The sequence below is a fragment of the Pleurodeles waltl genome, chromosome 1_2 (genome assembly GCF_031143425.1).
Source record: "Pleurodeles waltl isolate 20211129_DDA chromosome 1_2, aPleWal1.hap1.20221129, whole genome shotgun sequence".
NCBI lineage: Eukaryota > Metazoa > Chordata > Amphibia > Caudata > Salamandridae > Pleurodeles > Pleurodeles waltl.
This window is the reverse complement of record NC_090437.1, coordinates 1,026,239,367-1,026,262,961: the sequence shown is the minus strand read 5'-3', so window position 1 is coordinate 1,026,262,961 and position 23,595 is coordinate 1,026,239,367. Positions and strand designations below refer to the sequence as shown.

General features: G+C 42.0%; 1 protein-coding gene across 2 annotated transcripts in view; it reads left to right on the top strand.

Annotated features, from left to right (window-relative positions):
- KLHL5 (kelch like family member 5) overlaps positions 1–9,867 on the top strand; it is a 439,436-nt gene extending 429,569 nt beyond the window's left edge. For both annotated transcript variants that reach the window (XM_069202095.1, XM_069202090.1), the window contains 2 exons: positions 1,143–1,314; positions 8,076–9,867. In XM_069202095.1, the coding sequence (XP_069058196.1) occupies positions 1,143–1,314; positions 8,076–8,132 (229 nt within the window). In that variant the 3' untranslated portion in view covers positions 8,133–9,867. The remainder of the gene's footprint in view (positions 1–1,142; positions 1,315–8,075) is intronic.
- The last annotated feature ends 13,728 nt before the right edge of the window (positions 9,868–23,595 follow it).

Genomic DNA, 23,595 nt, shown 5'->3' with positions numbered 1-23,595 from the left:
GAAGCTTCCTGGTACTCTCCTTTTTAAGATGCCAGCTTCCACCAGTTATGCGTTCTTAGGAGGGCTGAAAGTGGCAAACATATTTTAAGTGAATAGATCGGAATCACAAGAGATATTGTCCAATTTTGGAGATAGATTGTAAGGTCAAGATGTTGGTATATGTTGACCAATTATTAGGAAGACAAATATCTGTGTTAGTCCTGAAAAAAGATGGATTTTATCAAATTCTTCCCACCGAAACATATCAATGATAAGTTATTGACACTATCTGCGGTCACTGGCCATTCTTATAAAGGGTTATGAATGACCAGCAACACTATAGTACATAATGTACATGTCAGAAAACATATTGATTGGTCTGCTTTAGTTCTTTCTCTTCCTTTTGGTCTGTATATTGTGTAATAATATGGATATGTATCACATTTTATTCAAGGAAATCTTTATAAATGTTATATATAAGTTGATTTTGTCAGATTAAAATATATATTTTTTCTAGTACCCCGGCATTCTGATGTGCATGATGATGGCTGAAAACTTGTTTATTATAAATAAAATGGAAATTGTGTGCATTACAGTATGAGATTTAGTTTACAGTGTGCACTAAGCTCTTTTGTTCTTGGTTTTTAATTATCCCATCCCCTTGGTTTGAAGGGTTCCTCTCTTCTCTTTTTTACCCATAATTGATTACCATTCTGAGCTGCAGTTTTTCCATTTAGGCTTTGGAACGTGGAAAGTCCTGCTTACCATTTGTTGTAAATGGACGACAATGCATGGTGTCATTGTTTAATATATCACTTTCACTTGTCTGAATGTAATTAGGCAGCCTGGTGCTGCAACGGGCACTATACAGGAACACCAAAATAAGAATAGTGGTAACTAGGCATGCATGCAAAGAGCTGCAGCATGGCACCAGAGAGCTGAAGAGACAGGCATTGCAATGTCATGACGTTTAGTATGAATGAGTAGTGGCTGCATAGTTGTAGAAAAAGCAGACAGTTAACAATGTAACAATTACAGACGACTTACCTCTGGTGCTTGCCACTGAAAACACCTTTGTCTGTGTGAATCTCGGCATGTTACCTTTCAGTAGAAGTCAACCCCATTTAAAATATAATCAATAAAACCCAGAATTTCTTTTACAGATATGATCCTAAGACAGACATGTGGACAGCAGTTGCGTCTATGAGCATTAGTAGGGATGCTGTTGGGGTGTGCCTTCTTGGTGACAAACTATATGCAGTTGGAGGATACGATGGACAAGCTTATCTGAATACAGTAGAGGCGTATGATCCTCAGACTAATGAGTGGACGCAGGTAAAACAACATTTAACAGTACTTGTCAATTTGTCCTAATTACTGTCCTTTTCGCTGTAAGGCTTCTTGGTTAACTCTCAATTTTTTTGTGTATGTGTTGGTGTGTTTTTTGTGTCTTTCCACAAGTACATGTACATTTATGATTCAAGAAGGTGGCACCAAGCAAATACATTTTGATCCCAAGGAACACTTGCTTTGTAGGACTGAGGTACTTAGATGTGGAGTTAAAAATAGTACATTTCATTTATAACTACCTATGCGTACTTACCTTCAGGATATTGTGGTAATGTTCTAGATATGATATTTTCACAGGACGACATTAAAGCCTCAGTGTGATAGAACACTGTTGTGCTTAGAACAGTATGAGAGTGACAGTCTGAATTTGAGAAACCAGCCATTGATGTGGAGGGACTGTAGGAATATGTAACTTTGATCATACTAAACACAAATTGAACAATCGAATGCCCACATTACACATATTTACATTACTCACCTGTACTTATTTACATATTACAGACATTATTTTTTTAATTCCAGGTACAGGAAAATGAAGAGATTAGCCTAGAACCATAACATGTTTAGACAAATGCTTAATATGCTTAATACATTACTCAGACTCGGGCCTCCATGTTCCAAGGTGAGCAACTTAAATCTCAGGCCCCATATTGTTAATGACTTTAAAGGTAAAACGTGGAATTTTCAGATATAGAAGTTTTCTGGCATTGAGAAAATGGAGATAAGCTAGTGCACAATTGCTAGAATGTAAAAGAATGTTATTCCCTCAATAAAAAACTACAGTTAGAATGTTTGATGCCAAGAAATCACTAGCTCATTCTATAGTTGTTACAACTGCACAATGTGTTTAGTACATTCAGGCTATGCATGTCTCACAAGGATTCACAAGGTAGTGTTTGGGGAGGGTGATGTTTTACTGCAGAAGTTAAAATGAAAACCGGGGCATCCACTATTGGCCAAAGATTTAAAATCATTTGCTCCCTATAGCTTAAAATCTTTATTCATTGTCATCCATTCTTGAATTAATTCGTCCACCCACTCCTCACCCATCCAACTATTCATTCATTCATTAAGCATTGCAGACATGTCTCCATCCAGTGATTACATAATATTCTACAATGAAAAAAATGTGATGTTAAAAGCACCAAATGTGCATTTTTTTCAGAACTTTTTGGAGGTAGAACACTCCCACTGCCCACATCCTCCTTGCAGTGGTCAGGCTCACTCGCTACATGCAGTATGAGAGATCGTGTGACAGAATTTGCCGGGACTGCCTTTGGTTCCCTGTCTGGCCATGTTTAGAAGTGCAGTCTGTGAACAGCTTACTCTTTTGTGAATGGTTGTTTGTATTTGCATGGCCCTCCCGAAACTCCTCCTACCCGTCCCTAAGCCCCTCCTCTCCCTAATCCTCTCCCATTTAGTAGAAAGCTTCCCCCATTTTTTACCCACTCTCCCATGTTCTTCCCACATTTACTACTAAAATGTACACTGTGGTATGCTGAGACCGCCACAACTGAGGCAGATATATCTCCATAGAAAAGATAGGAGAGGCAGATGGCCCACAAAGGTTTGTGAATAACATTTTGTACGACGTAAGTAATACTACTGAATGTACTACAAAGTGCAGTTTGTGAATAGCTCCAGAGTGTCTGCTATGATAAAAGTAGATTAGGATAGACCCATACTAGCAAGTGTTCTACTTCATATTTGGGTCAAGTCTGGTTTGTGAGAACATATTGCTGTTGTGACTAAAAATGAAAGAAGTGGCAAAGGCGTACCTTACAAGGACAAGAACAGATAACAGACTGTTTGGAAGACTTGCACAAGCCCCTGCTGACTGATGAATCTGTTTTGGATGAATCAGTAGATTAAGCTACCCTGAAGCAATGAGATATCTGCAGCCCAGGATCCTGACTTAACAATTAAATAAAAATACTGGAACTGCCTAGGTTGCAAAAAAGCAGAGATACTTTGCTGCTTCATCTCTAGTGAGCATGCACAATTTCTGATGCACAGTACACCTTTAGGGAGCCCCATGTTTCTTCCATCCAGCCTCAGGAGTATGTGGAGGTTCTTTACTTTCACACTCTTGGCATGCAAATGGTTTCTGTTGGCTGTGACAAGTGGTTTTTATTCCGTAATCATTCACATAGTCATCCTAGCTCCTATAGTTTCACCGCTATAGCATTCTGAACCTGTAGATCTAATTCCCTTTTTGTAACTAGTGACACTTTTGGGATTGGTGGGTGCCTGCAGTCAAATGGGCCCCAGCCCCCTCATTACTTAACCACAAGCAGCCCAATTTGAGTTTAGCCCCCTAAAGTCTGGTATGCCCACGGTGACATCATCATTGTCGCTGCTGATACTACTGCATTTGACCCATTTAAAAACTAAGACTAGATCAGATAAATATTGCACAGTTACTTAGTCATTTCAGTATTGTACAATTTACTTAATATAATTAAAAAAATTAAGAGTTTGTCCAGACTACGAACCAGCACTTGGCGTTTTGTGCAGTCATTCAGCTTAATCATAGTTAAAACCATTAAAAAAATGTCAAAGAGCCACCAGTCTATTGGGGGTCTGCGCCACTCAGACATGCTTTCACTGTCTCCATACAGTTCCTGAGATTAAGCCGCAAAAAAAACAGAATGCTGCAGAAATTTCTGTTGAAAGCTTTTTGTACTTGCAGATGATGTGGAGCAATTATTTGCTGCTTGTTTTGCATAGACGGCATGTAGTATCTTTTTGATCTCCTGAGCGATTATAGTAATAATGTGTTAAAGAGTACAGGGAATCCTATTCTGACTAAGGAGGTCATTACGAGTTTGGCAGTCTGAGTGCTGCCAAACATGCGGTGTCAGTCGGACTGCCACACTCCTGGCTGTCCGACCGCAAGATTACAAACCTGGCGGTCGGACCGCCGCTACCTCCAGGATCATGGATCCCAGTGGGGTGGTGGTGGTCAAAGTCTTAGTCCGCCATGGCTGCACTGAGTTCAGCACCGTTGTGCTGATCACAAGTCCCCTTTCCACCAGCCTTTTCATGGCAGGGTCCCCGCCATGAAAAGGCTGGTAGGGGGCCACATGGGGGCCCCTGAATTGCCCATGGCAATAACAGTGCAGGGTCCCCCCTGCCAGCACCTTTGGAATGCGCACACTCTGCGTTGCAGACAGTGCACATTCGGAGTGTGCTGTTGTACCATGGCACTGGCCTCAGCTCCCTTAAGGGCATTTTGCCATGTCCAACCATTTTGCACATTTCCTGTGGAAAACTGCTTGCCTCAAAGTTAGTGAGCGCATCACTCTGTGCCTGGCTATTTGTAGAAATGGGTTCAAAGAGGAGCCCGACATTTTGGTAACAAGTTTAAGAAGATACATGTTCATTGCTATTTATGTTGTTTTTATGAATGTTAATTGGCTTTTATGGCCTCTCCGATCATTTAACCATATGCTTAAGTATATGCATTTGGAAATGTGTTCAAGTTTGTTGTTGTTTAAGTACCAGTTGCCCTTCTTGAGAATCTTGATCACTTTAGATTTCCCTTTGTTAATGTTCAAGTCATGATTTGCAGTGTATTCGCTCAGCTTATTTCATTTTTGTTGCAAACCAATTGCTGCTTTATTTAAAATCACTATCGCCAGTGTATTGGAGCGTGTTAAATGATTGACTGGATAATTTAGGAGAAATGGGTCGGCATCTTCCAGTGCTGCTCCTATGTGAAATGTATAGAGATTGAAGAGGAGGGGAGCAAAAACGCAGCCTTGTTTCAGGCCTTTGTATGTTCTTCTCTTCCCTTTGGTAGTCATGGTTAGGGCCAGCCTGATTTTTACCCAAGTTTTGACTATAAACTGACCATAGCGTTTAGTAGGCTGGCGCGAATGCCACAGTCTTGCAGCTTCTATCCTATAATTTGCTACTATTGACAAAAAAAAATGCTTTTTTTTTTTAACTGATGAAGGCTTACTTTTTCAATGTTCTGGTGTGTTATTAAGGATCGAGCCATTGCCGCTCTCTTTTTCAAAACCAGATTGATGGATGGGTATTGAGTTATTGTGGTCTGCTTTCAGGCACAGCATTTATTTTCAAGCACTGCGCATAGAGCGATGTTAACATGTCAATCAAACAGGATTTATAAAGCGTGGGAAATCAGCCGTGAGGGTCTCAATGCGCTAGAGTGGCTAGCTGCTTCATGGTGCTCTGTTCATTCGAACAGCCATTTCTTCAGTCCTTTTCTGAATTCCCGGAGCGATGCAGCATTCATGAGGTGCAGGGGCATGTCTGCCCAAAAATATATATTCTTATAAAGCAGCGTGGATGGAACATTGGGGCCTGGTGCTCTATTCCTTCTAGTGTTCCTTGGAATAGTTTTTATTTTTGCTTTTGAGATGGTTATTAAATCATCATTTACAATGGCATCCTCATGCTGAACGGGTAAGGAAGTTATTGCAGGTAGTTGTTCCATAGAATTGGAATATAGCTAATCCTGTCTTGTGGGGGAACTCAAGTTATTTTGGTTCTTTTCTCACCTGAAATTATATAATTTGCTTAAGACCAGAATTTCTTCTGTTTTCTATTTTGCAGGCTTCATTTTGCTCATTTCAGAGTAGTTCTTGTATTGTGTTCTCACTTTTCTTATTTCATCTTTTAGGGACTGGTTGAGTTTCGTTTGTTTCACTTTTTTAAGTAGCTGGTTAAGTGTTTTGTTGAATACGATTTACTGGCTGCCTTCAAGAGGGTGTTTTGTGACTTTGCTTTAGTATTTTTATAATTTGTCAGATTGTTTAAGAGAGATGCCACACTCTGTTGCCACAAGTCCATCATCTTGGCTTCACATTTCTATGCCACAATTGACACTATGTTTTTCTAAGTGTTCAATAAGTTTACTTTGACTATATGAGGACCATCTTATCCTGTTTAGGTATTTATCTGGTCTCAGTGGACCCCAGGTCCAACTTGATGCCAATTGGACACCTTGACATCGACAGCAAGAGTCTTGGCCCCCTAAATTCACTACTTGTTCCTTTGGCTGGAACACTCGTTGTTTGGGTGTTTTTTTTTTTTTTTTTTTTTTTTTTTTTGTGAACGCTTGTTTGGACCGTTTTTGTTTGAAAGTAAATGCAGCTGGCTTACGAGAAGACTAAATATATCATTTGTATATTGTTGCGTTGTGAGCCTTGGTCTGGCATCTTGATCTAAGTGTGTGTAAAAACCCTGCTAATCGGAGATGGAAAACTCATGTACACTGCCCAATATGATTAGGTTGGCCATAGGTCTAAAGGTTTATCTACCAGCTAGCAGTTATAATCTTTAAGTATAGTTTGCCACCTTCTGGCTTTCTCTGTATATCGTATTTTAGGAAGGGGTTCTTTGCTTATTTGTTAAAGAAAGGGCTATTCTTTAAAGAAAGTTCTATTCTCGTACGCTTTAGCACTGACTATCAAATGTTATTTGCAGTGTCATAACTTATCTAACTTGTGTCCTACCCTTGGAGTAGTCCTTGAACGCTCAACTTTGCTACTCCTGGAGACTCAGTTGGCAAATAGGAGTAACTTGGTTATCCTGTTGTGGTACAATGGTATTGGTTTCACTGGGACACCAATGGTAAACAAAGGTGCCCACTGTTAATACTACCCAGTGACAATGGAATATAAAATCTAAGAAAGGGCCTCCCTGCCAGATAGCAGGACATTCTTCTTCCTCTTCCCATATCAATGAGGCTAGGACCAGTAACATGGGATTCACCATAAGTCACGTTAACTACACCAGTGGTTCCCAACCTTTTGACATCTGTAGACCCCACTTTATCATTACTGGAACCCGGGGACCCCTACTGAATCATTATTGGAATCCGGGGACCCCCTACTGAGTCATTATTGAAAGCTGGGGACCTAATCTGTTATTATTTAATTTTCTAAGCAGTCACGGACCCCCTGAGAAGGCTTCGCGGACCCCTAGGGTTCCCCGGACCACAGGCTGGGAACCAGTGAAATACAACATCACTTAAAAGTGAGGTGCCTTTTTCTTGTGTCTGTATCTCACTGTTTTCTTTCCCCTCCCAATAAACTGCCTTCCCACTGTGGATCAGTCCCATATCACCTATAACCTTGTCAAATACACAAAGGAAGCAAGATTTCACAAGGCTGTTGATAGATATGGGAGATTTGGGGATTCAGAGTGGCCCACATATATTTGACTAAATAACTTTAAAAAAAAAAAAGAGAGAAATCTAAAAAATATTATGAGTGGGAACTACCTGTGGGATGAAGCAAATGTACGTAAGGTTTTTTGTCACCCTTACTTTTAAAAAGGACAGTCGAGTTATGGAGAATTTACACTTTTTTAAGCACTTGGGGCCTGCTGTTTAAATCACTTTTGTGTTCACAGAGGCTGCAATACGCAAAATCACAGAGGGTCCACAATAGAGAGCTGCCTAATTAATATTCTTTAGTGACCCTCTGCGAATTGGCATTTGGGACGAGACCTGGTAGTACATGGGTTGCATCACAAAATGGAAGGCAGGTCGCAAAAAGTCAATTTACAGTTTGCACTCACTATATAATCCATGTACCCAGTTTGTCTTGTGAAATAGATGGTAGAGAATATGGCACTGAAGTTGAATCATCAGGTTTTGCAGATTATTGTTATTATTAATCTCGGGCCTCTCTGTAGAGTTTTGTCAAACTGAAGCTACATCTAAATATTGCAAGTATTTAACTTTTACTGAGTATTTTCTTCTTTTACAGGTTGCACCATTGTGCTTAGGAAGAGCTGGTGCATGTGTTGTGAATGTAAAAATATAATGTCAACGCAGAGACAATAGATTCCAGACCTACGTGAATTTGTCCAAAGAAATGTGCTATACATTCTGGGAGATATTTATTTATCACAATAGATTATTCCACTTGAAACGAAACTGCACAAAAATCCAAAGGACCATTACAGAGCGCCAGTCCAAGAAGTTCCTGTATTTCCTGATATGTACAGTTGCACGAACATACCCTTGTACGCTTTGTACATGTAAGACTCTGATAGTATACTTGTTTATATTGTAAGACAAGATCAGCTTTTTATATCTTCTGATGTATCATATGTAAACAAAGAAAAGAAAAAAGTTTAGGAAAGTATGTTTCCTATATTTGGAATATAAGCAAAGTTACTACAGTTAAAGTATCAGATTGTTTTTTATATATATTTCAGAGCAGCAGTTGTAATCGGCAAATGCACTCTACTTATTAACTGTGAAAAGAAAGATGACCACAGTTTATTGCACTTTTACCACAATTTACCACAATTCCTGTTTTGTGTATCTGTTTATTTAACCAAAGCCTTATGGTTAAATACAATGTTTTGCTGTTATTTTTTTATGTTTTGTTAAAACGTGACTGTCAATATAATGAATGCTCCCCAAAATGTTCTTTTTGTTTGTAAAGCACAGGTTCTTTTTATTGCTGTTTTTCTGTAACATTTCTTTCATACCTTCTTTTTATCGAATTTATCTCAAATGCGAACATTGACACTTTGTATTTAGAGAAGTCTTGGTATTGAGTGGTTCGTTTTCATTTATTATTTTTGATACTCTGCAGACATTTGGAAGTATTCCATTTGACCATAGTAATGCCTGTTTTCTTTTTTCTGCTACAAGTCAAAATACTTTGAAAAAACCACCCAATTGATTCCTCTGTTAAATGAAAAAATACTGTTTACTTCTGAGAATAATTACATTTGGATAAAAAAGGAACAAAGTGCATTCAAAGAGTGTCAGGTATGGGAATTTGCGTTGATCTACAGTGCTGTTCCCTCCCATCGATTTATGGGATGTACATTCCAGAAAGAGAACATATCTTAAATGGCAGCCCTCCTAATATTTTGAAGGGGCAGATACTTCTCCATTCATGAGCAGTATCTATCACGTACTTGGCCTTCTGGGGCATTTTAATATAACCTTTTCTGTTCTCTTACTTGCTGAAAATATATTTTGGGCCATATCCAACAAACTGTGAAGGTGTTGCTTTGTATGTCGTGGGTGGTGAAACTCAGACATGGAATGCAAAGATATGTCCTCTCCTCCTCCCAAACAGCAGTTACGTCCTCATTGTCATGTGTCTCGTGTGTGCTGCTGACACTTTTGTTAAGAACTCTTGGGTTATTGCAGTATGAATGTTTTACAGTATGTTCTGAGGAATTCAGGAATTATCCTAGTAGCCTATGTATTTCCGGAGAAAGTCATTTTAGCTTAATTGGATGCTGATTTTGCAATTTGTTTATGTCATTGTGGACTGAGAAGGTGGTCTGAGAAGGCCTGCTAGATGATGATTGTACAAGGTCGACTAGTCTCAAGCGCACAGTCTGTGACTGTCCATTTTAAGGAACACAGTTTTAAATCATTCTTTTTGTCACCCAAAAACTCGGAACTCAACACAAAAATTCCAACTTAGTGGGTATGCAAAACCCCTTCAAGATCAGCCTTTCCTGTTCTCCAGCAAATCCTTAGCCTTATAACCCTTTTCCCACCCATATCCCTCATTTCCTCAAGTTAAAAAAAAAAGGCCACCTAGCATGTGATGAACCTTACCATGGGAGTAAGTGGATTGCTGCATGAAAAAACTGACTCTGTGAATCAGCTTTTCTGTTTTCCATGCAAATGCGTTTGGTACCTCCTTCGAGTATTTGGAGGGAAAAAAATCAAATTTCACAGTTTCCCTGGAGCACCAACATGCATAAACATTTACATATTCAGAATTATAGCAAATGTATAAATATAGCAAATCAATGTATTTCCTTGTATGGAAACTCCTTGCCCAACACTCCAATCACTTTCCCTTTCCCATAGGTAATCACCTCTTGGTGTAATACTGTTTGTGAACTGGACACAGTAATTTGCTATCATGTTTTAAGAAAATGTCCAACTGTCTTGTAATTCACAAAGAATTCCAGGAGGACTCCAAGGAGGCTGTGCCTCTCGCAGCTTCCCTTGGGTACCTACATTCATAAACGTTTACATATTTGAAAATGTAGTAGATGTATTTCTTATTGTATAAATGTAGCAAATCAATGTAGTTTCTTGTGGAAAACTCATTACCTAACACCAAAATTAATTTTGAGGTTATGAGATCGAATTAACTCCTACTCCTTAATAGAGCTAACTATACAACTGTTTTCAAGGTGTGAAACTACCCACAAGATGTTTGAGTACCTACAAATGTGTAGGTTTGTGGGTGTGCTCCACTTTTTACAGGTGTCACCACCTTAAAATGCTCACAGCCTGCTCCTGCTAGATCCGCTCACAATCAAAGTCAAGCCATACTGGTGTAATTTTAGCTATGAATAATTAACCTTTGTGAATCACAAACTTGAATTTCCACCTGTAAATTATATGTTTAGTTATGTAAGTGTCACTAGGTGCACAAGTAGTTTAGTGAATCAGACGGACAATCTCTATTGGTTTTATGGCATCAGATACATCCAGTTTAAAGAAATCACCCCACTCCACTCCACTCCACCCCACCCCACCCCACCATGGCCTTTGTAGTACTGTCCAACGCTATATCTCAAGCAAAAACGAGTGCCAAATGGGCACAACATGGCTGTTCTGCACACCACTAATTTCAGTTACTTGTTAGCTACTTACCGTTGACAATGAGAATCTGATTTCAATGAAATCTTATTCTGTGCTACAAAAGTTTAAAACCATTAGCTTTTAAAACAAGCATTGGCAAAACCAATAAGCATTGGCTCCAAAATGCAGACCTTTGAGCTTTGCCAGTGCTTTTAATTTGCATTTACATGTAAACACCTGAGGTATGATCCATCCATGAAGGCATATGGCTGGCAATTTTGCCATGGGTTTTATATTAAAGAGAATCCATTCCAAAAATGCAGCAAAAATTGATGTGTGCTTTGTGACACATGCGTGTGTGTGCATTGTAACATGTGTACAGGCCATCATGACACATGCTTAGTGCAATCTGACAGCCATTTTTAATTCACTATTCTAACATTCCAAAAGTGCATGCTAGAGCAACAAAATGCAAGGGGCCCTTTATAACTGCAGCTTACAGCTTCCTTCCTACATTAAATACATTAACAAATAACAAAAATATATATAAAGCAGGGAGCAGGATGGAAAACATCGGGGAAAGGAATGGGGGAGAGGAGTGAAAAACAAGGTGCATGGCGGATCAGGAACAGGTAGGAGAGAGATCAGTGAAATGCAAGCACTCCCATGGATTACCAATTGCAAAATTAAAATAACAGCTCCCATCAAGTCAGCAGTTGAAAGGATACAGCTCATACAATCAAAACACTGTGAGACAGAAGTGCTCTTGCCAGGATAAGTACACGGATAGGAAGGAAAGACATTTAATCAATCGCAGACACCTGAGATGAACAACAGTGCCATTCAGACATGAGCAAGTGTTTCACCTAAAGCCCACTCTTAAATATATGTCATGTATTTGAAACAGCAGGGCTGCCAACAGACAGCTATTGCAGCCTGCTGTTAAGACTTTGAAAAAATAAAGTCTTGGTCTTTTTCTCGAGCCTTCTTTAATTGATAACCAACAACACCTCCACGCTACATCTGTGCACAGAATATCAAGCAATTTGTGTGCTATGTAAGTACAAAGAAAATCATTAGTTACTGTTCACACCCAAAAACCTTGACAGAGCCTGAAGTTCCATTACTTACACCTAAAACCAAATCCTGTTCCTCTGCTTTAAATGCGTGGATATATTGCCTTGGCTAGTAGATTCTTGTTCAGTGTATAGCCTGGCTCAAATCATTGGTCTACTATTGTAATCAGTACCCATCTGTGCTACCTTGTTTAGACTAGCCTGGATCATTTATAACTGTTTAGTCATTTTTGTTCCTTTTTGAGTAATTCCTCCACTCTCTAGACATCTCTTTAATCTCCCTTCCAGTCTCAATGCTCACATGTTTTGCGGGGTGTTTTTTATATGCAGAAAATATTGATAGTACAGGTGGTTATGTATTACAGAGAGGAAGTCTCACTGAAAGGGTAAAAGCACAGGACCCATAAATCTAAATATAATAAAATATAACCAACTTGCATTTATTTTAAAACACCATTAATTGGTACCTCTCATCGTGAATGTGATCCAAGACCCTCCCACCCCCACATTACTTCTTCTTTTGTTGAATCTTTGCAAGCATCAACCATCATGACCTAGCTTGTAGAGCGAGGACACAGCACTAGTTACTTAAAGAGCTTTTCCAAAAATGCAGAGTATAAAATTGACAACACTGGATTCATGCATGCACAATGACTCAGTGAGTCAACACTCGTCGCTGACACCCGCTGTAACATGCAGATCAGAGGTTTTCATTTTTGAAGGTCGTAGAGTGCCATGAAATTGGGTAATAGTGGCACCTGTTATTTACAGTGCTTAAAAACGTCAGTACTGTGTTATGAAGCACTATATGATAACCTTATAATGTTAGTCTCCAATACATTGTGTTTTTAATTCCATGCCCATTTCACTTATTTTAATAGTAGAGGCTCAATATAGGCTTACATTGACCAAATATGTTAACTCTATCCTGCGCATACCATAAATTTTGGGAATTCTTCTCAACATTATGCACACACTTCCACACTGGAGCAAGCTTAGTGCCATCCCCATTGTCTGTCACTCTGTCTGTGTATCATAAACTTATCCAAGTTGTTCCTGTGTTTGCATTTTGTCATGCACCTGGGCCTAGCCTGCTGCATGTGACTGTTGGACGCTCATACCCATCAACATGCTAATTCTTATTACTCCACCATGATCTTACCTTTTACATTTCTGAAGGTGCACTTGTACATAAAGGAAAACTCTACATCTGCTTAAATGTCAGAATTTTATGTTGATGGTTTTTACTTATTTTTCACTTTTTATTACTCGGAATAGGCTTTTAAAACCCACATATTTTAAGAGTTCTAATGGAGCCAAATTGACAGCAGTGAAATCACAGGTGATATCATCTTAATTGTATTATCTTGTAACTTCAAACATACTAAAGGTTTTGAGAAAACTATGAATGAAAGTGGTCATCAGAAAGCTTAATAATTTACTTTATTACCAATGAGAAAGCAGATTTATACGTGGACAAATGCTTCCTTTAATTTCAAATGAGTACCTTGCTGGGTTTCATTAAGGAAATTTGTACTTATACTGCATAATTATGTTCTGAAATGACATAATCACTTTTTTTCTCTGCACATTCCTTTACTGCACTAATTTTCGTCTTTGTTTTGAAAACGGTTTCTCCTGCACAGGGCTTGCAAAATCTACTGTATTTATTATATCTTAAAATGGGCTTACGTCCCGTCCTTCTTATAGGTTTGTCTGCTTGCCACTTTACTTTTCCTCTGTTTCTATTAGTTGTAGCATTCTGTTTCCTGTTGTTTCTTGTGTATTTCTCTTATCAGTGTCCGATGGCCCATCGGCTTTAGTGGGTGGAACTTCTTTTGTTAGGTTAAGCCTGCACAGTGTGGATGCACGCTTTAAAGCATGCGTGTCAACAGCATTTGTTTTTTTTTTGTCCGATTATATATTTATTTATATATATATATATATATATATATATATATATATATATACACAAAAACAAACAGTTGCAAGCAAGTCGAAACGCGTCGGTGGTGAAGGATGGTGATTTAATCTTGACTGCAATAAAAGGAAATAACTTCCTCCTGGAGTGCGGTGGTGAAGTTGCTTGCAACTGTTTGTTTTTGGATTTATGAGAGGAAATGGTCCATTCCTCACACCTGCACCAACTTGAAAGAGCGCGCCAGAAGCAGGACCAGTTTGTTTTCTCATATATATATATATATATATACATTTTTTTTTTTAGTTAATTTCCTCATTTTGTTTGTTCAGTGCTTTTTTTAATGTAATCCCGTCCTCCCAGCACACATTTATTTCTACTGTGCTTGTGAGCTCTATGATTTTTTACATTCTGGGACTTTTTTGTTTTTGTGGAACTTTTATGTAGCTGAAACTCAACCTGAAGGTATTGGAGTGCTTTACATAAGCACCACTAACATTACACTGAAACACTTCAATTGTTAAAACATGTTGCACAGCAGTGCTAGCTACTATACAACATGGCTTAAAGTAAAACAAAAAAAAAAAAAAGTGCTATGACGCAGCTAGCGCATACCACATTATAGGACATTTGTTTTTTAACTTTAAGCCACAGCAGCTTGTACTGCTGTTTAACATGTTTTTAATAATTAACATGTACACGTGTAGTGGTGCTCATGTAAAGCACTCCAAACTTCCATACCTTCCAGCCTAGTTTACATTATATAATAGCGCCCCAAAATTTAATTGAATAAAAAACGTCTTACAGTGTTGCTATGTAACATGTTTTTTTATTTAATTACTTTTTGGGGCGCTTTTGTATAGCACAAACTCGACCGGAAAGTATTGGAATGCTTTACATGAACACCACTTACACTACAAAGGGACACTTTTGTTTTTGGAAACATGTTGCACAGCAGCGTTAGCTACTATACAACATGGCTAAAAATAAAAAGCGCTATGATGCAGCTAGCGCCAACCACGTCATAGGACTTTTGTTTTTCAACTTTAAGCCACAGCAGCTTGTACTGCTTTGTAACGTGTTTTTAATAATTAACATGTGCACGTGTAGTGTAAGTGGTGCTCATGTAAAGCACTCCAAACATCCATACTTTCCAGCCTAGTTTACATTATATAAAAGCGCCTCAAAAATTAATTCAATAAAAAACATGTTACAGTGTTGCTATGTTTTTTTTATTTAATTACTTTTTGGGGCGCTTTTGTATAGCACAAACTCATCTGGAAATTATTGGAATGCTTTACATGAACAACACTTACACTACACAGGGACATTTTCGTTTTTGAAAACATGTAAGCTGCTGTGGCGCAGAGTTACGGAAAAAAAAGCATGACGCGGTCAACGCTGGCTGCATCATAGTGGTGTTTTAAAAAAAAAAACTTTAAGCCATGTTGTACAGCAGCTTGCACTGCTGTATAACATGTCTAGCTAAACATTGACAAACTCACTAGAATTTGCAGAGGCAAAACCGATTTGCTTTGCCAATGCTTGTACTTGAATGCTTACCTTCTTTCCTTCTTGAATTGCGTTATTTTTTGCCTGTGCTTTGTGTATTTTGTTTAATAGAAGTAACTTTTTTGCTAATTATTGGCAATGAAAGATGTTTTGTTTTTGAAATGTCCTATTAGAAGTATTGTTGAATCTCCTCAGTCTCGAAAAATGTTGTACTTGTGCACATTCTCAGTGTGAGTGCGTGTGAATATCTGCTCTGCATATTTATTGTTGTTTTGACCCTGAACAGGAAAAGTTGATAAATTATGTTTAATATGTTACCATATCTCTGTTAAAGTAGTTAATAAAGATTGTTTAGTAAAAAGTTGAATCCTGTTTAGCCTTTATTTTGTGGTGGGTCTGTGACCACGTGTGCTACTGCATGAAGAGATGGCGTTTAGAGATGCAATTGTGGACTTGGGAAAGCCCTCAAGTATTGTATTGCTTCTGTTTACATAGAGTCCCACAGTCTGCCCTGCTGTGCTCATACCTGTTTGTGGGATAAAGGGTTTGAGGATCCTATACGAAGATGGAGTTGGAAGGAGCAGACATTGGCAGTTTGTAGATGGTTTTCCCACATTAGAGGCACTATTTTGTATCCAGACATTTAATGCCAGCATTTAATTTCTTTCAGGTACGAGATAAGTGATTAATTGGAGTTTACACCGCGGATCAGAAGTCCTAGTAATGCTGAAATTAGCGTACCCTACAATTTTCCCCTAGCAAATGTCGTGGTCAAACCGGGGGAACCTGTGTGTTAAATTCGGATACATGCTGCACCTTGAGCGAAAAAATGCTAATAATGCCTGTAATTCCTAATTTTCGAGAGAAAAACTCGAAATATAAGGTATTTACCGCATTGAGTAAATAATACAGCCTGATGTATCAGTATGAACAAGGTGTGGTAAATACTTCATACCGGCTTAATAAGGTGTACCTTCATTCATCCAGCAAGTTTTCTCCCCTCCCAAAGAGTTAGGTGACCATGTGGCTGTGCTCTGGGAATGCAACTAACCCAGGGCCTGTGTTGACCTCATTTGACAATTGTCGCAGCCAGGGTTTAACTAGTGGGCAGTGGCCGCAGTCCTCTCGGTTTGGATGTTAACATACATTAAAACTGTTGATCTTTACGCTTGTAAAGTGATCTAATGATTTGCTTTAGGCCTTCACAGCCCTGCTTTAACCTGGTACCACCTTGCCCACAGATTCCTCTAACTGCTTTGCCTCATGTCCCTGAAATACTAAGAGGGAGGTCTGCCTTAATATGTGCCTGATGATACCTAACAGCCATGCCCTAATGCTGCCCTTTGTCAGCAAGTGGTTCTGGCAGGCTTGTCAGATGTGTGTGCTGCCAAGACGTTGCTGTGGACATCAGCCATATGAAAGTGGAGAACTGTATATCAAGATCACTCTGTCTGAACTAGGCATTGCTGCTGAGTGGGCCAGTCTTCCTGCATATCACTGTTATCCAGAACATCACTATAGCTCCCTTTTGGGTTGCTCATCTTGAGATGTTCTGACTGGACTGGTCCCTCCCTTTGAAGGCCAGCCCGCACTCTTCTATACCTCATGTTACTGGAGGGCATGAACCTTGCTGTAGCTGCTTACAACCTTCATATTCTTGTGCAGTCGAGTTTGCACCTCTGCATTTGTTGCTATGTCATGAGAGCCCTGGGCTGGTTCTATGGTCCTCTCTCTACAGTGCCACAATTGATAGTTACTTGGTTCCCTTTCAACAGGAGTAACCATTGGTTTGGAACTGTAGCATTTTATATCATCTTTGTGGTTAGTATCCTGGCTGCGGCCTTATTTCTGGCCTGCCCACTTGGCTAATCTTTTTGACATGATTGTTCCATTTTTAATTGTGCCTTTAACTGTACTGTCTGCAATCCCCACACATACCTGGCAGTTCTAACAGATTTTATGGCTTGCAAAGGGAGGACCTCTTGCTCTGTTGGACCCTGCCAGTGCCACATAGAGAAGGCATTGGTATTTCCCCAAGGCTATGGAGATGACCCTGTTTACCCTGTTCATACTGTGCCCATGCATGCACCAGAGAAACCAGCAGGGATGCAGGCTGAAATTTAAGGCATGCTATTGGCATTATTGTTCGAAGTAGAGGCCAACCATGTTTCCACATCTACCAAAATCAACATGCATGTGGGAAGAGGGGCAGTATCTAATCAAGGCTGTGAAAAATACCCAACCACACACATTAGACAGAGGAGTAAGGGTTCTGGGGGGCCATTAACGCATCTCATCAGTCATCATCTTCAAAGGACCCGATCCAGTCCTCCCAACGGGACCTAAGGTAAGCTAGGTCTCCTGGGGAATTGAAGATATGTGTACAATCGATTTTAGATATTTTTCCTCTGCCTAGTGTCCCCATGAGGAGTTTGGCCTCCAAGGGGCTATATTCAGGAAGGAGGTTGGTTCCAGGGACCTGGGCATGAAGGGCGTGACACAGTTGTAGGTATTTATAAAATTGTGTGTTTGTGAATCCGTAGTCAAGCTGTAGGTCCTGAAACAACCCAATCTATTTTCCCAACCAGACATCTCCCAGTCGCGACAGGCCACTGAGTTCCCATTGCGCAAAACCCTGCAGCGGCACCGTTTCGCGAAGCCAGGTGCCATGCCAGAGAGGTGTTTGATGTGTGAGTCTGTTTAGACATTGAATGTGTCACTGGGCTGCTCTCCAGGCCAACAGCACTATTTTGGTGATGGGAGTGGTATCTTGGGGGATTGGGGGCCATATAACACAGATACGTTTTGAGGAAAGCTCAGGAGGGGCAACTCCAAGCAATAAGCGGGATCGGCCCAACCAACATTGACCCAGTCGTGGATCACGAGGAAGTAAGAAGCCAGATGATATAGATATAAGTTTGCCATTCCCAGACCACGTACAACGTATATTGACATGTTTTGAGCTCAAGCCGGAGTCAGGCACCCTGCCATAGGAAGGAGGTCACATATGTGTCTTGAAGTCGGAACCATCTCCGTGGTATGGTTAGCGGAGTATTCTGAAGCACATAAAGGAACCATGGCAACACCATCATTTTATAGAGAGGCACTCAGCCCATTATGTTTAATGGTAGAGATTGCCATTTAGTGAGGTCCTGTTTGGTCTTCTTCACCAGAGGTAAGCCAGTTCTGGGTGCAGAAATACCTATATATCAAGGTACTTAATGCTAAGGAAATGGATGGGGATGTCATTCTGCCATGCAAAACAGTCCTGAGAGGGGGCCAAGGGCATGAGCACCAACTTTGAAGGGTTCATTCGGAGTCCTGAGGCCTCCCCAAAGCACTGAAGGATGTGTAGGCAGCGAGGACCCGTGAAGGCCGTGTTAGCCAGGTAAAGGAGGACATAATCCGCTTATAGAGCAATGTGATCCTATCTCCTCTTCCCCCAGCTCCAACCCCAGATCTGGGCATCACTGTGAATCAGGGTCACCAGTGGTTCAATCGCGAGAGCGAATAGGAGGGGGGGCAGGAGCACCTCTATCTAGTTCCCTGTCCGATGGGAAAGGCATCAGTTAAGACCCCATTAATCTACACTCGTGCCGTGGGGTTGGAGTAGAGGGCCCAGAAAAGTTTACAAAAGCAGGGTCCCAGTCGGCGCACCTCAAAACTGCCCCCAAATAGCCCCAATCTGCTGTATCTAAACCCTTTTCAAAGTCAAGAAAAAGCAGCTCTAGATTGATTGGGAGGTGATACCAGTGGGCAAGGGCCACGTGGAGGCATTGGATGCAGTGCCTCGTGCTTCACGTTGGCAAGAAGCCACATTGATCCGGGTGGATCAGGATGGGGAGGACACATTTGAGTCAGGAGGCTAGCATGGTATCATGTATTTTAACCTCATTGTTAATAAGAGATATGGGCCAGTAAGCCGCACAAAACGTTGGCGGATGTTGAGTTGTTGGTATCACCACAACCGTTGCTGTGTCTAGTTCAGTTGGGAAGGTGCCGGCATGCTCTACCTCTTTATAAAAGGCCAACAATTTAGGGACTAGAGTTTCTTGAAGTGTAGTGTAGTATTCAGCCAGAAACCCATCTGGTCCATTGGTTTTCCCAGAGGCCATTACTGAGAGAGCAGCATTCATTCTAGATCTGTAAGTGTTTCATCCAACATTTGAGCGTCTGTTAAGATACGTGGCGGAGGGACAGTTCCGTGAAGAACTATCTGGAGTATTCCGGGTCATGCTGAAGTGGAGCAATATACAGTTAATGGTAATAATGGGCAAAAGGTTGTACCACTTCAGCTAATGTGTGTCCTTTATTGCCCTCATCATCAATGAGCTCTGGCACAATCGTAGACATTTGATGGTGGGAATCAGCCAATATAGGAGTTTACCATTTTTGTCGCCCCAGCCATATATATTGGACTGAGTAGCTAGCCAGAGATGCTTGGCTGCCTCAAGAGATTGCCGGCGTATTTTATCTCTCTGCAGGCCCAGTTCAAGGGTTGCAACTGCTCCTGAGTCTCTCACAATACTGGTTTCCAATCAAAAGGGCACAGGCTTCCATCTGAGTAATCGGCGCAGACAGGCTTGTTCAAGCGCATGTAGGCAACCCTTGGCAAAGCCCCGCAGAGTCACCTTGCTGGCAGCCCAAATGGTGCCCGCAGAGGAGCCCGAGCCATCATTATCGTTAAAGTAGTTCTGGAGCTCCGCCCCCAGGGCCTGATTATAGAATTTATCCTGTAAATACCAGGCGCTAAGGCACAACATCGGGCATATACCCTCCTTAGGGGGTCCAATATGAAGAAGAATTGGGGAGTGATCAGAAAAGCCTCTTGGTAAAATTTGGATCTGTCCTGCGCCGGTACAAATATCAAATCTATGCGCAAGTGAGTGTGATGTGCTGCAGAAGTATGCGTGAATTGCCATCGTCTTGGATGCCATGTCTGCCACACATCGCACAGGCCAAGCGTGGTGATCCATCCGGCTAGATGACGGTCATTTATATGTCCGGGCACGGAAAGAGGACCGGAGGTGTCAAGCTTGAGAGCCAGAACTGCGTTAAAATTGGCCCTTATCAGGGCGTGGCCTGAGACCGATGAGGCAGCACGCTTAAAGTGGAGCTCACGGCGGCCTCCATCTAACCGATGATATCCTGTGTCCTCGGCCATCCGTAACTCAAACAGGGACGTAGCATCTTGGGGAGCGCTTAATGCACAACAGAAAACAGCAACCCAGGGAGCCCTGGTGCGCCGACGGGAGTGCTCCGAAGCAGACGCCCGCAATCTAAGATGGCGCCCGCACTGTGAAACTGCAAAGATCCCCCGTGATGAAGCCGAGACCTGGGGGCGCTCATGGAAACTCCTGGTGTGCGGCGGTGAACTAGCCGCAGAGAGAATCTGTGTCCCGGAGGAGGGCGGCTGTGGAACGAAGTTCGCCGTCCAGCCAGCGATCCCGAGGAAACCAGCAGTCAGTGTGAGTGGAGATCGGTGGCAGCGTGATGTTGGCAGATGATTGATTGGGGACTGCAGGGGCGCGGCCCCGCTACTGGCGTGCCGGGATCCAAATGATGCCACTGCCACCCCCTTCTCCCCCTACCTGGTGTGATCAGGGGCAACCGGGTAGGGGGAAGTATTGGCTCGCCCTCCACAGTGGGAGCCTTCTGTTACCGCCACTTACCCAGGCTGGGGGACTCGCGCAGATTGCTGTGAAGGTTCCACATGGCCCATGGGAGTGTGTTCGGGACCTGGGCCGGAGTGAAGGAGTATTAGAAGGGGCGCTATTGCACGACCTGCACCCGGATACATCCCTAGCATTGACGGGGATTGCCTGGTCACCCCCTCACCTCCCCCCCCAGTGTCAAGGAGGATATCAGAATGTGTCACGCTGTTCGTGAAGCGGATGGGCATCGCCGGCCTGGGTGGCAGAGTCCTAGAGCAAGTGCAAACACAGAGCACATAACCGAAGAGCATAGCTTCCTCCTGAGGAGGTGTATGAGTCACCCCCTTTTCGCCAACCCAATACGGTGATTGGCCCTTAGACAATACGGTGATTGGCCTATTACCCACGAATTGCGCCTGTAAGAGAAGTGAGAGCAGTCAATATAATGATGGGTAAGATGAAAAAAAGGGATGGCCCGAAGAGGGGAGCATTGGTGGGGCCCCGGCTGGAGATGGACAAAATAATATGGTATTTCCGGATTTCACCAAAGAGACACAGAAGCAAAGGGCATCTTTTATTGAAGCAAAGAAAAAACTTCGAGAGCGGGGACTCCAATATGTCATGCTGTTCCCAGCTAAATTAAGAGTAGCCACGAATAATGGAGTTATTTTCTTCATGACCCCGCAACAGGTGTGGGAATAGCTGGAAACAATGGACCCTGTCCCAGTTGAGACCACGGAAAACACAAATCGATCGTGCACCAGACTGGGAAACTGACCACGACTGCAGCGCTGCCTCGAAAACAAGCTCCACAGGAAATGTGAGAAGCAGTGGACATCGTGGCATCCCTGCACGGAAGAGGCCCGGGATCCTCACACCCCTTCAAGGCTCTCTCGGACCACTAATCCACATCTGGAAGTGCATCCCTCTCATCTCATGACACATCCTGACGACAGTGACTCCGTGGACCTCTGACGAAATTCTATAATGGGCACTAACTGTAAATACCCGCAACGACCCTCCATGGACAGGGTGACTGAGTGAATCCACACGGACGCAATAGAGGGCAAGTGGTAACCCTTGATGTTATGCCATTGATCAGATGGAATACATACTGAACTTGCAAAGCGTACTAAGATGGCATCACAAGCATTACCTTGTTACTATATGTCCCACCTCGAATACGCATTGGAACCGGCTACACCACTGCTGGGACACAGAGAATTAATCTGCACTACTAGATGGTGGGGGTATGCCGGCAGGCCTGCTCCTGGTCTTTCGCACCTCACCCCAAGTACAATGTTATTGAATGTTTGGACGGGTATAGTTTTGATGCCGGTCCTGGGGGGGAAGGAGTTGGGAAGTTGGAAAAACTGTTTTGGTTACTACTGTTCTGATAACCATAGACATATCGGCTCCACAACACTCACCAATATATAAGGGTACATCCTCACTGGTTTGCAGATCCTGGACGTGGGGAAGTGAGATATCTTGCTTAACAAACAAATTATGGTCTGCCCCCTAACCTACAAATTTCTAACCTGGAATCTCATGGGATTGAACAACATGAATAAAAGATATAAACTTTGCAGCCAACTTAAAAGAAGAGGGGTACATATAGCTGTGATCCAGGAAACACATCTAACTAGTCAGGAGGATAAGGCTATCGCCAAAAGATGGCGCAGTCAAGTCTACGCCACAACCTACTCTGCATTCGCCAGGGGGATCCTCTTCTGGATTCGACCGGGAGTCCTGTTCCAAAAACTGAAGGAAGTTATAGATAAAGAGGGCCGCTTTGTCCTGGTATCTGGGAGATTAGAGGGTAGAGGCATCACACTGGGGGGAATCTACACGCCAAATCAGGGACAGGGCGCCTTCCTGACATCGCTGTCACACATAATGGGATCACACCTCAATCAGACAACCATCATGGGCGGCAATTTTAATTGTATTGCTGACACAGAGCTTGACAGGTCCCACCCTCTGCTACAAATACTCCCCGACACACAGGTTGGCTAAGACTTTTATTAACTGGCAATGACACTGGGGCTTCACAGACTGTTGGAGACACCTACACCCCACTGAGCTGGACTACTCCTTTAAGTCTCATTTACATGACCTACATGTCCGTCTAGAACTCTTTTTAGCATCCCCTGAAGTCAGTAGTACAGCAATAGCAGCAGAATACCTAGGCCCCACAGCCTCAGACCATAATCCTTTATTGCTAATGCTGGCCTGGAAAAGGGACCTCCCGTGTATACTGGATTGGCGACTCAAAGTGGAGTCACTTGAAGATCGTGCCTTCCGACAAGCAATTAAAGACAAAATCCAAGATTATTTTGCACACAACCGCATCCCGCATCATCCCGCGAGCTGGAATGGCATGCCTTTAAAACGGTCATTAGGGGCCAGTGCATGGCGGAAGTAGTGGGGGTCAGGAAGACATTAGAGATAGAAATTGATAAAAGTGATGGGGAGCTTAGAGATTTGGAACGAAGGAGGCCTGGTTCCCTGGACGTGGCCCCTCTGTTTGCAGAGACCAGGGAA